General features: G+C 53.3%; 4 protein-coding genes across 4 annotated transcripts; 1 reads left to right on the top strand and 3 right to left on the bottom strand.

The window, feature by feature from the left end:
• Positions 1-396: 396 nt before the first annotated feature.
• LRP88_07038 (uncharacterized protein) lies at positions 397-3504 on the bottom strand (the record flags this gene model as incomplete). Its single annotated transcript, XM_083243575.1, has 5 exons — positions 397-542; positions 595-1372; positions 1423-1773; positions 1829-2996; positions 3065-3504. 5 exons carry the CDS (start codon positions 3502-3504, stop codon positions 397-399), a joined length of 2883 nt encoding a protein of 960 aa, XP_083100799.1.
• A 1200-nt stretch (positions 3505-4704) lies between these two features.
• Positions 4705-9083, bottom strand: LRP88_07037 (P-loop containing nucleoside triphosphate hydrolase protein; the record flags this gene model as incomplete). The annotated part of the gene is made up of 3 exons (XM_083243574.1): positions 4705-7748; positions 7801-8731; positions 8787-9083. 3 exons carry the CDS (start codon positions 9081-9083, stop codon positions 4705-4707), a joined length of 4272 nt encoding a protein of 1423 aa, XP_083100798.1.
• A 2716-nt stretch (positions 9084-11799) lies between these two features.
• On the top strand, positions 11800-13260 carry LRP88_07036 (uncharacterized protein; the record flags this gene model as incomplete). The annotated part of the gene is made up of 4 exons (XM_083243573.1): positions 11800-12001; positions 12088-12787; positions 12842-13149; positions 13205-13260. The coding sequence occupies 4 exons, from the start codon at positions 11800-11802 to the stop codon at positions 13258-13260; spliced, it is 1266 nt and encodes a 421-aa protein (XP_083100797.1).
• A 723-nt stretch (positions 13261-13983) lies between these two features.
• Positions 13984-15374, bottom strand: LRP88_07035 (uncharacterized protein; the record flags this gene model as incomplete). Its single annotated transcript, XM_083243572.1, has 4 exons — positions 13984-14175; positions 14232-14442; positions 14522-14839; positions 15010-15374. 4 exons carry the CDS (start codon positions 15372-15374, stop codon positions 13984-13986), a joined length of 1086 nt encoding a protein of 361 aa, XP_083100796.1.
• Between the last annotated feature and the right edge of the window lie 1775 nt (positions 15375-17149).

The following is a 17149-nucleotide window of genomic DNA, read 5'->3' as shown; positions in this document are numbered from 1 at the left end:
CTTGGTATCAGTTGTGTTGTCGCCTGGACAATCGCGAATTTGTTGGGTGCCGGAATCTGGGGCAGGGTCATGCCGCCCTCGGCGGGAACATCGACGTCAACGGATGGCCAGAGCTTCTTGCATTACACAGTAGCACAGTGCAAGTTCGCACTCATACCAGGCAGCTTTATCCGTAAAATGACTTGAATTCCAACAAATAATTTCCTCCTCGTTTACATTTCAAAATGCAACTCGTCTATCGCGCACCTTGTCTATACTTGCTTGATAATATTGTAATTCTTCCAAATGCCAATAGAAACGACCATGGCCAGAGCCATAAGAAACACCATCAACTCGAACCAGAACTTCATGTTCATTCTCTCATCCACAAGCAAAACTCCAAATGTCTCTCTCCCTTTAATCAAGTCCCGCAACTTGCATGATTCCGTATCCCAGGGTCACGACTACAATAAGAGTCATGATACTGCTTGGCACACCACGGCTGATGAAATGCTTGACCTGCAGATACCGCTGGCCAAAGGGATCTTCCTTCATGATGGCAGCTACAACATGTTAGATCAAGTTCAACTTTCAAAACACACAAAGAAAACTTACTCATGTTGGGGAAACCACTCGTGGGCAAGCCCATGGCAGCACTGCACATGAGAACACCTCCCATGACAAGCAGGTTGGGGTGTGGCTGGTCCATGGCGACACCAACGTCAAACACAAGCGGCAGGAAAATCAAGGCAGCCACCGTGTGACTGATGAAAGTGGCGATGACCAGGATCAATCCCGAGAAGACAACCAACACACCATACAAGCTCATACCCTCCACCTTCTGGGAAACCAGCTCGGCAAGCGTATGCAGGAGACCAGACGACCGGACAGCCTTGCCTAGAGACAGACCTCCAGCAGCAAGGATGATAATGGTCCAAGGGAAGTTGTTAAAGTCCTCCTTTGTCAGGATACCAATTCCGAAGAAGAGCACAATGGGGATGATGGCAATGACTCCCATATCTCCAAACTCGGCCTCAAGCTGATGGCTGGCACACCACAAAGCAATAGTAGCAACGGTGACAATGGTCACAAACCACTGGAGACCCGTAAACTTCTCCTTGACCGGTCGAATCGGGGCGATTGTCGTGCCCTTGCCGGGCTGGAACGACACAAGTAGGAGAAGCCAAATCAGGACAATTGAAACAGCGCCAACGGGAATGACGATGAAGAACCATTGGAGCCAGGTCGGAGCAGGCTGCATGATACCCATAGCAACCACATTTTGAGGTGACGCAATGGGAGAAAGCATGCCACCAATGTTGGAGGCGAGCGCAATACCAATGATAACCGCCTTGGACATGTTGGAATCGGACGGCAGAGTTCGAAGCATAGGCTGGTCCACTGTCAGTCTTGTTATTCATAATATGCTCTAAGTTACCTCACCTCAATGATTGAATAGCACAGGACTGGCGCAGCCACATTGCTGATCAACATAGACGCAAAAGCAGCCACAAACATGTTGGCGATCAGGACCGTCCTGGGCTGAGTGCCAGCCTTGCTAAGAACTAACGTAGCCAATCGCTTGTCGATGGTGCACTTTGACAGAGCCGCAGCCAGAGTGAAGCCACCAAGAAGAAGCATAATAACGGGCGTCCACATGGCAGCAAAGATGGCTGATGTGGCTTGCTTGGAATCAAGACGCCTCTGAGGCTTGCCGGGCGTCTCGTCGCGGACAACGCGTAGGACGACAGAAAGGAAGGGAATCAGTAATGAAGTAACAAAGAGAGGAATGGTCTAGAAAGCTGTTAGCATACTGCCAGTTGAGACGAGAACTGTCATGCAAGCTTACCTCGGTAGCCCATAGCAAACTGACAAACACCAACATGGCCAGGCAGTTTTGCTGCTCAGCCTTCTCCATGATGGGGAGCAAAAGAAGAAGGAAGAAGATGGTCACACAAATGACGAGAGTCCACAAAGACGAGCTGGCCAGCCACGGCGGCACCGTGATCCTGCCAAAAGGCGTGGAGATCTGAGACTTGATGGGGGCCTTCGCTTCATCACCTTGCAGCCTCCTAGTGATGTTGCCTCTTTCCTGGCCGAGAAGCGCCTGGCCCAGTCCTGCAGCTTCAGCTCTACGCTCAATGCCGATAAGATCTCTCCACACAGTGTTGCGCTCCCAGACAACATGCTCTCTGAGATGAGAGCGCAGGTCCTTACGAGCCAGCTGCTCATCTCCACCAGTGACGATCTCAGCGTACGCCTTTTCCATCTTGGCAATGTTGTCCTCAATAACACGCTTAGTCTCATCCTTGAAGGGATAGGCAGAATCGACATAGGCCTGGAGGTACGACGTCTTGAGCTCCTTGTCGAGGATCTTGTCAAACTTCTTGAGGACCTTGCTGAAACCGGTGCGGTTGAGCTGGATATACGACTTGAGTTCACACAGCGACACGTAGAGGCTGACGATGCGCTTCTTGAGCATGATACCAGACGAGAACAGCCCAGAAGCGAACATGAGCGACTGATCACCGTAGTCGTCGGCTGTGGTGCTGTGCCTCCGCGCTCCAGCGCGACCAAAATCACTTGAAGCATTGAGGTCGTTGGAAGGTGGCTTTATGTTAGGAAGCGTCCTCCTGCGGGCTCCACTGCTTCTTCGCCTCGTCAAACCAGTCGTCTCGTCTTCATCGCTACCGCTGTCCTCGTTGTCGGAGCTGCGGCTCTGGGGACTCCTGGATCGGAAGCCATTTCGACTATCGCGGCGGCTTGCCGAGGAGAGGCGTCGCATGTAGCGATTGTCGGCGATGGCGGATTCGGCTTCGTCACCTACATCGCGTAGGAGCTGGGCGGCCTCCTCAAGTAGCTCGCCTTCCTTGGAGACGTAGAAGGAGCAGATCTTTTCGAGCTCGACGTCGAGGGCCCTGGAGAAGACCTCCTCTGGACCCTCGTGGTTTATGAGGGGTCTCGACTCGGCATCGCCAGCACGGGCTTGGTGGACAGTCTTTTCGAGCTGGTAGATTCTGCGGGTGGCAATCGTGTTAGTCTGGAGATGACATGACGGCAAGCAACAAAGGGAGTATTGACGTACAGCTTCTTGAGATTGCTGTAAGCAATGTAGTGGCTGCTCCAGTCGGGAACAGCATTGAATTGGATGCTGTGAGAGAACTTCATCTCGTCCTGCTCTTCAAGCCAGCGGCGCTTGTCGTCTCGTTTGGCCCGTCTCCGGGATTCGCGATCAGCGGCGTCGTGTCGAGCCTGGATGGGCGGGTAGTCGACGAGCTCAAACTGCTCTCCGTCGTGGTCGCGTGGCAGCACGGGGGCTGTCTCGTCGTCGTGGTCTAGCAGGGAGATGGCTCTCCCTCCTCGTGTCGGTCGGTTGTCGTTGTCGTTGAAGCCGGGTCGCGGGCTCTGAAGGGCGGAAGGGACAGCGCCGGGTACGGAGGAGGGATTGTCGGGGGAGGATGGGGTCGGAATGGTTGCGACTCCAGAGGCAGAACAAGGGAGAAGAGAAGAGGAAGAAGAGATCAAGGTTAGGGCTTTTTCAACGGATCAAGAACAAGAGGCGGAGGTTGTGTGCCTGTGACGAGCGGCATGTGGTCCAGTTCGGTGCAATTGTGCGTCCAGTCCAGCCCAGTGTCCTGTCTGTCCAACAAGCAGGCGCGGCGCCAAAACCCAAGCCCGCCAAACCTAGGATGATATCCACCTTCTACCGTTGGAGATGGAGATGGGGGCAACCTTGACTTGAGGTGGGCGATGGTAGCCTGTACTGTACCCAGAAAAAAATGGTGTATAGCACTAACACCCACCCTTGGGTCCGTAGCGTCGCAATCCGTTGGCGGATGTTAGATCGTGACCTTGATCCTTCTGCTGCACCGTGATGATCTTGCGACAACGGTATCAAGTCAAGTTTTGCGGGCAAAAAGAAGTGAGGCTTGGCTGCAGCGCAGGCAAAGCAGTGACGACACGTCTCGTGAAGGATTGAAAGAGCCAGAGCAGAACAAACTGGAAGAGTGACAGATAGACAGCGAGGGGTACGCAGTACTTGCTTGAAAGGTACTTGCGCTTGGCTCGTAATAGGCTGGGCCTGATTCGCACCCATGTACACTGACGTCGATGCTTGTTCTGGACACCGAGTCTTGCATTGCGTACCCACAGCGAGACCCTGGAATGCAATTGACCCTGTGCGAATGCTTGAAGTGCCCGTGTCTATTCAAAGTGCATGACTTGTTCCTGAGGTTGTTTATTGCTTCTTCGTATTGATATCGGTTCAGGGGGCGGCCAGAAGCAAGAGCTAAGAAAGGCGGTAACAACGTGTAGGGTGTCCGAGATTCATCATATGATAGCCCCCGTGGGCAAATCCCCTGAATTGACAGGACAGCTTTGCCATGTCGTGCAGCCTCTACGGCTCACGGCTGAGACACTGAGGCATGCTTCCCAAAGGGGATCAAGGTCAGGTGCAGAGTTGGAGGCGTGGGGGCGGCCAGGATCGATCCATGGGAATAGCACGGTACCTTGTGCACAGTACCGTCGAGTCCAAAGCTTACTCCAACATGAACATGCCACAAACACCAGACATGAATGAAACTATCAACACATCAGGCTTGTCTCGTATAGTTGTTATTTCTCTTGTACAATGTCCAATCTCGACTAGGTAGGTAAATTACATATGCTGGTATCTCAAATTGTCTCCTCGACACATCAACTCTATGAAACTGAAGTGCAAATCCTCTAACTGCCCAACATCTGCTGCAGAGCATTCGTGCGATACGTCTCGCTCCTCTCCACAAGCTCCTCGTGTCGTCCCTTCTCAACGACCTTGCCAGCCTCCACCATGAAGATGACATCTGCCTTGCGTACCGTATGCAGTCTGTGAGTGATGGCGATGACCGTGATACCACGTGCTACACGCTCCAACCCTTCCTGCAGAGCACGCTCGCTCTCGGCGTCTAGCGCACTTGTGCTCTCATCGAGGAGGAGCAGCTTTGGCTTACGCACGAGAGCACGCGCGATTGCTAGGCGCTGACGTTGTCCTCCCGAGAGCCGTGAGCCGTTTGGTCCACACTCGGTTTCGTAGCCGTCAGGCAGCTCCATGATCATGTCGTGAATGTTGGCCAGCTTACATGCTTCATGGATCTCCTCGTCTGTCGGGCGGTGGTCTGGTGTAGCACCCAGTGCCACGTTGAATCGAATCGTTCCATCAAAGAGAGCGCAGTCCTGGGGCACCACAGCAATGTCGTGGCGAAACTCGGTGCCTTCGCGGGCGCAGATATCGTCCCCGTTAATCTCAACAGTTCCGCTCGAGGGTCGATACATGCGCTGCACCAAGGACATGATGGTTGACTTGCCAGCACCCGAAGGGCCAACAAGACCAACAAACTGTCCTGCTTGAATAGTGAACGACATGCCTGTAAGAATCTGGATATGTGGCCGAGCAGGGTACGCAAACTTGACGTCCTTGAAGACAATAGTAGCGCCAGTGGTGCTTCCGCTCTTGACAGGAGCTTCTGCCCGTGCTTCGATATCTTTTTCCGTCTCTTCAACAGCCAGGGTCAGCTTGCGCTTCTTGGCCTGATCCTTTGAAGACCCAATATCGATCAAACTCAGGATTCGCGATGCCGCAGCTCTGGCTCGAGACACTTCAGGTGCAAGACTGAACATTTGACCCCAGAGCTGTGCACTAACAAGCATACAGATGAGAATGATGAAGAACTCTCTCTGCGTGGCCTCGCCCTTTGTAATTCGGTTCGATCCCCACCAGTACGCGAAGGCGTAGATCAGATTTCCAGTGCTGTTTGCGATAGCAAGCCACAAGTTGGCATACATGGAAGCAAATGTCATCTCCTTTCGAGGTCCCTTGAGTGCGCGTCGGTATGATTCCATGATCTCATGCTCGATAGAGAGTGAAGAGATGGTCTTGAACGAGTTGACAGCCTCCACGGAGATGCCCACAGCACTAGAGAAGGCGCCGGCATGGCGACGCTCGAACTGGGAGAGGGATCGAAGTTGCATGATGCCAGAGCCGAGAAGGAGAGGAACCACAACCAAGCACACAATGGCAATCTTCCAAGCAACAATGTGCGAGAGAATGATGGCGACGAGGAAGTTGACCACGATCGAAAAGATAGTCCCGATGATAGAGCCACTGAAGCCACCCACGGCAGCAGCATCGGTCGTGATGACAGACATGAGGGCAGTGGGGGTACGTCCCTCGGACTGGTGCCAGTCAAGATCTTGCTCATACAGAGATCGGAAGCAGAGGACTCGGATCTTGTACAGCAACTTCTCGGCAACCATGCCGAAGCCAGTCCAGCTCGTAGTGTTGGCCAACAGCTCCACGCAGGCGACCAGGAACCACATGCCTCCAAAGAACTTGCCGGCCCACAAGATGTCATCGGCAGTGTTGCAGGGGCTGACGTTGTCGATGGTGTAGCCAAAGATGAGACCGGCAGACGAAAAGGTCAGTCCAACGATACTGGCAGCCAGGAGGCAGATCAAGATATGGAGGATGTATGGTCGTGCCATACCACTGATGCTCTTAATGACGACCCAGGCTGACTTGTTAGAATCCAGGGCGGGATCTCCATCAGGGCTAGCCTCTTTGTCTTTGTCCTTGACCGTTTCTTGTTCTTTGACTTCCTCTTTCTTTGTTTCGATAACCTCCTCCTTCTCCACATCCTTGACCTTGGTGTCGCCAATGGTCTCCTTTTCCGAGTAGATTCCATCGCTAGACTCTCGAACAGTGCTAGTGATGGAACCTGCGTCCTCTGAGTCGACCGTCTGTAGGCGAACCATGCTAGCATATGAGCCGTTCAGCGCCATAAGCTCCAGGTGATTTCCTTGCTCGATGATATCGCCATTGTTCATGACAATGATGTTGTCGGCGTTCTTGATGGTTGACAGGCGGTGGGCGATGGCAATGACGGTTCTGTTCTTGGCGATAGATTCGATGGCTGTCTGGATTCGACGTTCACTAGCAGAGTCCAAAGAAGCAGTGGCCTCATCGAGAATGAGAATCTTGGGGTCACGAATCAAAGCGCGGGCAAGGGCAAGTCGCTGTCGCTGACCACCGCTCACGAGTTTTCCGCCAGTGCCGACTTGTGTTCCGTATCCATTCTCAAGCCTCTCAACAAAGCCGGCTGCATCTGCCAGCTTAGTCGCCTCTTGTACACGGTCAACAAGATCAATCATATCCTGACCGAAGCCCTGGGCAGCAGTCTTGAGGTCCTCGCCGTTCCGCAGCTTGGCAGCCAACTCAGCAAGACCAGTACCCAGGATAGTAGCCCTAAACCGCTCATGGTCAGGCTGAGGAGAGTTCATGATACCAAGGGCGATGTTCTCGATGATCGAACGGTCCAGAAGAGAGGGTTCTTGCTGCACCAGGCTCATGTGGCTTCTCAAGCTCTTGACATTGATATCCTTGATGTCGCGCCCATCTAGGTAGACTGTTCCTTCTGTGGGATCGTAGATGCGAGAGGTGAGACCAGCGACAGTCGATTTGCCGCTCCCAGACAATCCAACAAGTGCTGTATGCTTCCCGGCAGGGCACTCAAACGAAACAGTCTTCAGAACCTTGTGGTGAGGTCGAGAAACGTAGGCGAACGAGACATCCTTGAATGTCACGGTTCCTTCGATCAAAGCAAGTTTCTCGCCATTCTCGGAACCAGCATCAATTGCTGCCGGAGTGTCCATATCCTGTCGAAGCTTTTCGAAAGCTCCAACTGCGCCAGCGATAATTGGTAGCAGTGGTGCGATACCTCCAAGAATGACACAAGCTAAGAGACATGTTAGTAAACGGGGCTCACAATGGGTAGAGATAATACGTACCATCGACCAACAGCAGAATAACGGTATAGATATCACCAACCGAGATGTCGCTCTTCCCCTCGACTGTTCTGGCAACCTGCTTACTACCCTGCCAGAAAGAGAGAGCATTGGCAGAGTAGGCAATGAAGTAGAGCATTCCAGCCTGAACAGCAGCAACAAAGGCCTTGTTGATGCCTTGCTTACGAGCACCCTTCATCCTCTCAGCAAAGATGGCTTCAAGACGAGGACCGGCGCCAAACGCCTGGACAACAGGGATATTGGACAGAACCTCGGAGGCGATTGAGGAAGCCGATGCAATCCTCTCAGACATGGCGCTCGTGAACTTGGCTGTAAAGAAGCTACCGACGCCTCCAAGGAGCAAAAAGGCCGGTACCAGTGAAACAAGAATGCCAGCCAAGGTAGAATTCTTGATGAAGGCAACAACGTAGGAGGAAATGAAGAAGGATATGCAAGCCATGCAGATGCCGACCTTTTCAGAGGTACCCGACTGAATGGCTTGAATGTCGGAGTTGAGGCGGGATGAGATCTCGCCGGCTTGTCTCTCGTCGAAGAAGGTAGCATCCTGCAAGAGAATGCTCATGAAATAACGATCCCGAAGACGGGCCTCGAGGCGGCGACTGAAGAGGGACCAGCTGACGATGTAGATGTAGATGAGGGCGAAGCTCACGATGCCGATGTATGTGATCTGCAGGACCTTCTTGTTTATGCTATCCTGAAGCTCGTCTGGCGTCTGCTGGCCCACAATGTCACTGCTGCTGCAAGAAGCTTTGTTGAGGTCGTTGACGACCTGACCGAAGATAATACCCATTAGAGGGAACGGCGCACCGGCGGCGATGGCGGCAATGGTGCCAACAATGAGGAGAATTATATCGATCCATGCTGGCTTGGCGTAGAAGAGAAGCTGAAAGTAGGTAAAGAATGACTGGAAGGCCTACGAGAAGAGGTCTTAGCAGATGACCAGGTGCTTTCCCCATATTCAAACTGACCTTGCGCTTTTCCACTGGAGGGGTCTGAGAGGTCGCCGACACGGATGATGATCTTGTAGACGGCCGTGGCGAGTGAGTAGGCTGGCGCTCGATGGCGGCAGTGTTAACTATCTCGGTTGCGTTCTCGGTAGGGGCCGGCGCGTCCTTCGTAGTCACGTCTTTGGCTGGCGCATCATCCACGGTAACATTCTCGACAGTGTCCTTGGGACCATCTACAGGCGCGACGGCGGGAGTCTCGTTGGAGGGTTCGTTCTTGTCGGTAGCATTGCTCTGCTGCTCGGGTGAAGCTGAAGCCATCTTGGCCAGGCGTTGCTTGTGATCGTAAGATGAAGCTCCGAGACTCAGATAGACAACTCCCAAACCATGATCCCTTTTGTACAGTAAAAGAGGCACAAAGAAGTGAAAACTCAAGAGACTAGAAGGTAGAAATTATTCTGCGCCGCTGGCAGTAGTGGTGGTGATGAGCCAAGGAGATCCTACTCGGTTACGACGCGCAGATCGGTTCTTTACTGTATCTTGGCGCAACCTGATGAACCATGCTTTAACAACAGGCCCTGCATGATCCTAGGGAGGAAGAGGTAAAGTAGACGGAGACGGAGACGGAGGCGGAGACTGCAGAGCCTCTGATGCGCCGAGTCAAACAAGCATAACGAACTGACGGGTCCTTGGTTGTCCCATTGGCTCACAGCTTGGCATCTCTAACGGGTATCAAGCCGACGGAACTAGACGAGGAGGGGAGGAGGCCCCCCACCAGATTGACAGCATCAACACGACATGTGCTGGTGTGTGGTCCGTTGAGGCTTTACTCGGTTCGGGTTTCTGTGAATCAAGACCTTGGCCGGCTCAGCCCTTGGTGGACGAGTAGCCAAATTGGGGTTGACAGGGGATGAACATTGAATGCGAGTGAGTGCTCCTGGCGAGAAGAAGGGCAGGTGAGCATGGGGGGACCACGGATATGAACATGGATGGTCTGCTTTAGATGGTCCGTGGAGAGGGTGAAGGTGGTGGTGGAGTTGTGCTTGAGGGTAGAGGATGGATGTTCAGATGTCGAGGAAAGTACCTCGCATGTTCCTTCCGCACCGACCGAGCCCGGCTGCGCTACGGACACGCCCCCTTCTCCGGGCACCCACTTTCCAATCCCTAACAACTCATCGGGAGCCGTGTTACGGGTACGCTATACCGGTTTCCCCTCTGGACCTGGACGGACGGACAGACGGCATGGACCCTTTGTCGCCTCCTTCTTGGCTGCCAATGATGACGGAAAACACTGAGCGGCGCAAATTTCCCAGCATGGAGCCATTCCAAGGGCTTCAAGCCCGGCCTCATCCTCGTCCTGGCCAGGATTGGCTTTCTCCAGGGGCACAGGTGGGCTAGCCAAGGATTTTCGGATCAGATAAAAAATTTCGTCTCCTCGTGGGATGGGCAATCAATCAGCGAGTTTGCCAAGTTTGTGCCACCCCCTTGAGTTATCTGATCTTCGCCCGACCATCGGTCACCGAATCAATCTCGGCATCCCAACGCCTCTTTTCATGGTTCGCCGGCATTACACTGTGGGAGAAGGACCCGGGACAGCGACTTCGGGACTCAATGCCGGCATCGCAATGAAGAGAAGAGCATGGGAAGTTGGCAATGACCACTAATGATGGAGGAAGGATCCCTTTTTCTACCAAAGAGGGCCAAGGGGGCTTCCTGCTAAGTGCAATGTAATGTGACGCTGCAAAAATGGCTCAGGACCACCTACGGCACTGGGGCTTTCCGGTCGACCCATTTGGCGTCAACGCTTGGCAAGTGGTTGAAAGAATGGCTACAGAACCTTTTGATGCCTTCCTTTCCATACACGTGAACAAAGCAGGATGATGGCATCCACGCTAGAAGGTAGTATTGCACATACGTGGTCTAGTCTGTAGATCGGTCCTCTTGGTCGGTCCGGCCTTCGATCAGATAACGGTATGGCACACTGTCCTCCCGTCGCAGCCAAGCATTCCTTCGCAAGGATGGAAAAATCAGATCAGGTGGAACAAAACAATCCCGGGTGGAATTGTTTGCTTTTTTGGTCATTCATCCTAGTCCTTTCAGTCAGCGTCTCGTCATTCTGCCTCAATTCTGCTGCGTATTCGTTCTGTCTTCCAGTCATGGCGAGCTGGCACGGGCGCACGTGCTCGGGTACGTACCGGCCCTCCGAGGTCGTCCCCAGGGGCTTGGGGCGCCTGGGACGGATCTGATAACTTTAACTCCACAATTGGGAGCATCACCAAATCCCAACGCCCGCGCCGTCCAAGGAGCCATGGAGCCCGCCCCACGGCGATGCCTCTGTCCGACTGGCTCCGGCCTGCATCGGCTCCTCAATTCTCGCTGTCCCGGGCACTCTGAGTAGGCCGCTTGTTATGGAATCCTGATGGGACCAGGGCTGTGCAGACGGGAAGCTGTGAAGCTCGTCGTTTGTTAGCCAATTCCGAGGCCAGGTCACCCTTGATCCGACATTGGCGCCCCTTCCTCTCGGTCCAAGGTCGCTCGCTGTCCGCTGTCTCGGAGAGCCTGCTGGCCTGCCTGTCAATATTGTACTGTGCGAGCGAGCCAGCGGTAGCAGAGACCGCCCTGCCGCACTGCGTCACCAATCCCGCCGCTGTCGCCTTTTTACTCTTGGGGAAACTTGTTGAGGGGGGGCCTTGCTTTTATTTCCGCTCGTCTATATTCCCGTCTTTCCTCTCCCTCTCGACTATTTCTTCTTCCTTCCTCAACCTCCTCCATCTTCCCCATCTTTCAGCTCATGTTCATCTCCCGAGTCTCTACCAGATTCTCGGAACAACTGCTGACGGCCCCCCACGTTTCTGCTTGCACTCACACCACGCGAGCCTTTTCGTCCCGTGCCTGGACCTCGTCCCGTCCAACTGCCATCGTACAATCGACGCTTCAGCTCCGTGCAAGAGCCATTCCCGTAGCGTCCAGTCCCCCGCTTGCATACCAGAATCGTCCCATATTCCACCATCCCAAGTCCTTTGCCAGCGCCACCACAATGGGCTCACTCCCCGAAGCATCCCACGCTGTGCGTGTCCTCGTTCTCGGCGGCTGCTATGCAGGCCTGTCTGCTGCTGTCAATCTGCTCGATCTGAGCCAGGGATACTCGCCCCGCATGAGCTCCGAGCCTTACATCCACCACCCCAACCTGCCTCACTTTGACATTGAGATTACCATTGTCGATGAGCGGGATGGCTACTGTGAGTGAACATTCGTCCGTGTCTCTGCTTTTCAGCTGGGCCTCGGCATCGTATAAGAGACTGGACCGCTGACCGTGATGCTGCAGACCACTTGATCGGCTCGCCTCTGGCCCTGGCCGATTCGGAGTACGCCAAGAAGAACTGGGTCAAGTTCTCGGACATTCCTGGCCTCGACTCCCCGAGCATCAAGATAATCCAGGGCTCCGTCACCGACGTTGACCTTGCCGCCAAGACTGCCACCGTCGCGGCCTACCTCACCCAGGAGAAGAGCACTCATCAGTATGACTACCTTGTCTCTGCCACCGGCCTTCGACGTGTCTGGCCCGTCGTTCCTCAGTCCTTGACTCGCAAGCAGTACCTGCTCGAGGCTGAGAACCACATCCAGGCTGTCAACCACGCCAAGGATGGCGTTGTTGTCGTTGGTGGAGGTGCTGTCGGTATTGAGATGGCTGCTGAGCTCAAGATGGTCAAGCCTCATGTCAAGGTGACCCTTGTCCACTCTCGAGACAAGCTCCTCTCCTCTGAGGGTCTTCCCGATGAGACTAAGGACGTTGCTCTTGAGCTCCTTCTAGAGTCTGGCGTCGAGGTTCTCATGAACCACCGCCTGGCTTCCACCAAGAAGGTCGAGACCCTCGACGGCAGCGACAAGCACGAGATTGAGTTCACCAATGGCCACAAGATGTTTGCCAGTGAGGTCATCATGGCCATCTCCAAGAGTGTCCCCACCTCCAAGTACCTGCCCGCCGCGGCTCTTGATGAGGAGGGATACGTCAAGATCAAGCCCAAGTAAGTGAAGGCTGTCGAAACACGTTCCAAACAGCTAATAACCTCTCCCTACAGCCTGCAGTTTGAGGATGGAACTCCCAACAACGAGTACCACTTTGCGGCTGGTGACATCGCCAAGTGGTCCGGCATCAAGCGCTGCGGTGGTGCCATGCACCACGGCCACTACACCGCGCAGAACATCCACCAGCACATCGTCAGCCACCGAACTGGCGAGGCTCCCAAGTACCATGAGCTCAACCACTTCCCTCCTGTGATCGGCCTTGCTGTCGGCAAGAAGGCCGTCGCCTCCAGCCCTGACTCTGGCACCATCTCGGGCGAAGATGTTGCTCAGGCCTACTTCAGGGATGATCTTGGCTGGACAAGTAAGTTGAATACCTGATTTTATCTTTCAGTGGCTGGCAACTAACAAATCCGCAGTTTGCTGGAATTACATGCAGCTCGGCGGACGCAAGACTGATGAGGCCAAGGTCTAGGGTTGGAAATACAGGGTTTTTAGGGGTTCGGCGTTATGGAATACAATAGGGTAGAACTTTGTTATGCCACGATGAGCGTATGTCGTGTATGACAATGAATAAGTTATGACATTTCATCAATTGATAATTCCCCAGAGTATGGTGGTGACTTGTTCGAATGGCTGCGAATGTACTCGTATAGGGATGAGCTTGATCCTAAACCTCCCACGTGACCATAATCGGTAAGCTATGAATGCAAGTATCGCCATGACTATGATGTCATGTGTTAGAAGGCAACATCAGTGCTATAGATATCCTCTAATACAAACACTTGTACTGCTTCTTTATGCCAAAAGTGTCTTCCTAGCCGAGCTACCCTATGTCAGAGCCTGATAGGGGTTATTCATTGAACCATGAGTTTGATCTCATATCTAACAAAGTTTCGATCTAGGGTAGTGATGCTCTCTAGAATCTTGAGAAGTATTTGGATGTAGATACGTAGATAAGGCTAGGCAATTCATTTGGTGTATCTATTGTAGTACTTATCCAATTGCCTAACCTGGAGTTAAACGTGTTGATGGGGGGATGAAAGACCGCTCGTAATAGAAGGTGTGAGCGATAATAACTGTCATTATGACTATGTAATTACAATTGACGATTTTGAACCTTACTATTTACTTTGCCTCTTCCAACACCAAGCTCGCGATACCAGCATATCCAAGTACCATACTGACCTGTCCTCCTTTAGATAACACGACCCCTTACCTGTTTGCGTTCCCCAACATCGTAGTCACGCCAAACAAGCACCAAGACAACCACAACGGCCAATGTCGCAGTACCGGTGATCAACACCATCTTCTGGGCCACATCGTACGACTCCTGGATGGCGATACGCTCCGGCGGACCCCAGGGGTAGGACAGCTGCTGCGGGAGCGACTAGTAGATGATTGTCAAGTCTGTTCCACGGCCGTCAAGCCATTAACGACCTGGACAAAACTGAAGAAGCAGGCGTCCCGGCAGTAAAAGCTGACAAAGACAGCCCCGACAAGGACGGAAGAGCCGACGGCAGTGCGGTCAGTGAGTAGATGGTAAGGAAGAAACTTGGCCGGGGCGAAGAACTTTTCCCACAGGGCAATGGCGATGATGAGAAGGCCGCCAAATACGAAGAAGCAGATGATGATGGGGGGTCTTCCACTGCTCCTTCTGGTACGAATAGATGTTGAACGGGAGAAGCAAGAGAGCTATGCCAGCTGTGATGAGCAAGAGACCGACAGCGTCGAACTCGCGAGCGTAGTGGTAGAGGGACTCCCACCACTTTCGATTGCTCTCACGCTTGGGCACCAATCCAATGTGCTTGGCCTTGTAGTAGTAGTGCATGAAGAGACCGAAGCGAGGCAGCGTGACAGCAGGCGTAACGATGCAAAAGACGCCATAGCCCCATCGGAAGCCAGGCCCTTTGAGGAAGGCCGTGGTCATGTAACCCGTGATCCAAGTGGTGATGATATAAGGAGAAGACGCATAGGCGATCATTAAGCCTCGATTCTTGAGAGCAGATGTATCCGCGGTGAAGATATGGAGACTAAAGTCGACGCCATTGTATCTAACCAATTGTCAGCCAAAGTACAGAGTCAAAGTGATAGATTGATAAAGACATCGGCCCAAGTCCCGATCGGGTTACTCCCTGGAGGCTTAGAAAAGGGGCGCAGCCACATCCGACCGAAAATCTGGGGATGCCAAGCACAGCTCGTGTAGGGCTGAACTATCGACGACCGAGTGTGAATGTAAAGAGGCAAAACTGATCCGACCCAGTAAAAGACCTGCGCTGCAGCATGCTTCTTGACACCGTTGCATCCGGCCATCATGACTAGGCCCATTGTGGGAAAGATGATGGACAAGAGATAACCGCGAGGGCAGCCAAAGACATCGAGGACCTTTGCCAGCGTGAGCTTAAAGAGACCACCAATGATGGAGCTGAAAATGCCAACAGTCGGCGTGAGAGAGTGAGACTGGAATGCCGAGGTAACATAGGGCTTGAGAGCACCCGAGTTGGACTGCTGCATGGAATCGATAAAGTAGATGACCCAGATGGAGATGTACGCCGTGATGATAGCTAGTCGAGTCCACACGCTGGCCATGACTGAGAATCTGTCTCTCCGTCTTTTGAGATAATAATGAAGAGGGCAAGAGACTGGATGGAAGCAAGTGAGAATATAACCAGTCAAGAGCCAGCGTCGCAATCGACTAGAGGCACATGGAATGTGAGACACAGGAAGAAAGGATGAGATTGGGTAGGATTATCAATCAATATATATGCCAACAAATCAAACCAGACAAAAAAAATATGATCACTGCTTAATAGAGAGCTTGCCAGGCAGCCGGGACCTGAAGTTCCTGGAACCCATACTCGCGTCGAGATGGCATGCCGTCTCCCTTATAGCCGTGGTGCAACTATCGCAATGAGTGGGCAGAAAAAGCGGGATCACCAAATGGATCAGAAACCCTGGACCAACAGACATGATGAGTTTGATCAGCTGCATGAAACCCTTTTTCGTCCATCGCGTGAAGGTCGGGAATAAGACGGCGGGAATATCAGCCCTCCATGAACTCAATTGATCAGCTATGACGGCTCATAGGTTGTCATGATGAAGGATTGATGGATGGTAGGGAAAAGCATCACATCGAGTGTCCCCTTCAAGGATTGACATATAGCCGCAAGCGAACTCTGGGCTCCACCAGCCCCGGGTCCTCGGGCAAGTTAAGATCCCACAGTCCTACAAGAGTGTCAGCGATGATATTATCAGATAATCAGTAACGTGCTGTTGGCCACTGGTGGTGAGGCTCTTCGGGATCAGCGAAGAACGATGGGGGCCATGATGAAAACCCACTGTTGATCGGCAAGGAGAATTCTGCGAGAGCCAACTTGGCGCATGGGGGTACTGTACTAGGAAAGGACGGCAAGCACATGTCGCTGACAGTTGGAACGCCGTGAAGGCGCCGAAGCTTGGTCTCTTTTCAACAGCATGTCCCACGAACTACCGGCATCGAGCATCGGCTTAGGTGAACGCGTGGATAATATGTACTGCGTAGGAGGACCCTCCTATTTTCTCCCACGTCCCCCACGAAGCCGTCGTGCCGTCCAAGTGTCTAGTGGCGCTCAACGAACCATGGGCCCCTAGAGAGTGGACTAGTGCGATGTGAGGTCTCTGGTAGCAGTTGTGAACCTTGGTCATTGTCAACGTTGCAAGCGATGAGGTGATTAAATCAGATCAATTGCCCGAAGCGGAATAAGTCGCTGGGCCCTGGAAAAGCGGGTAGCTGATCCAAGATGGATTAGCGTGACGCCGGTCGATTCTTCGGCCAGGGTCTGGTGGGCAGCTGCCACGAATAGCATCCCTCGGCGGCGTGGATGAGCGTTTTATCAGATCCCTCTAGTTTAGGTAGGCGGTGAGAACACCTCCAGAGAGATTAGATAATCAGTCCCATCTCCGACAACCGGCTGGCCGACTGGCATGCATCGGGGGTGTGTCGATATTGGCTCGGCTTGGCCAGGGGATGCCGGCCCCTTTAAGTTATCAGATCCGCTTTTGCCCACGCTGGCGACCCAAGCAGTCGCCCTGGTGCAGAGCATGCAAGCCACCATGCACCGGCCAGTACCGAAGGGTACAATCTCGTGTCTTTGCGCCCTTGGTGGTCCTTTTCCCCGTACGAATCGCCAGAGTCGGCTTCGCCTGGAGCTTTTGCAGCGCTGAAAGTGCTTGGCTGCTTGGTGTGCCCCATGTGGCCCGGCAATGTTTCCGTCCCGAGGTTGTCCGTCCGTTTGGTGTGGCCGTACTTGAGGTCTGGCCGATGTTGATATATCCTCAACTCTAGGACGAATGCCTTCATGAGGTACTTGGCCCTTGGCACGGTA

The sequence above is a fragment of the Fusarium phalaenopsidis genome (genome assembly GCF_050370095.1).
Source record: "Fusarium phalaenopsidis strain FUZ10S chromosome Unknown contig_32298, whole genome shotgun sequence".
NCBI lineage: Eukaryota > Fungi > Ascomycota > Sordariomycetes > Hypocreales > Nectriaceae > Fusarium > Fusarium phalaenopsidis.
This window is presented reverse-complemented; position numbering and strand designations above follow the sequence as displayed.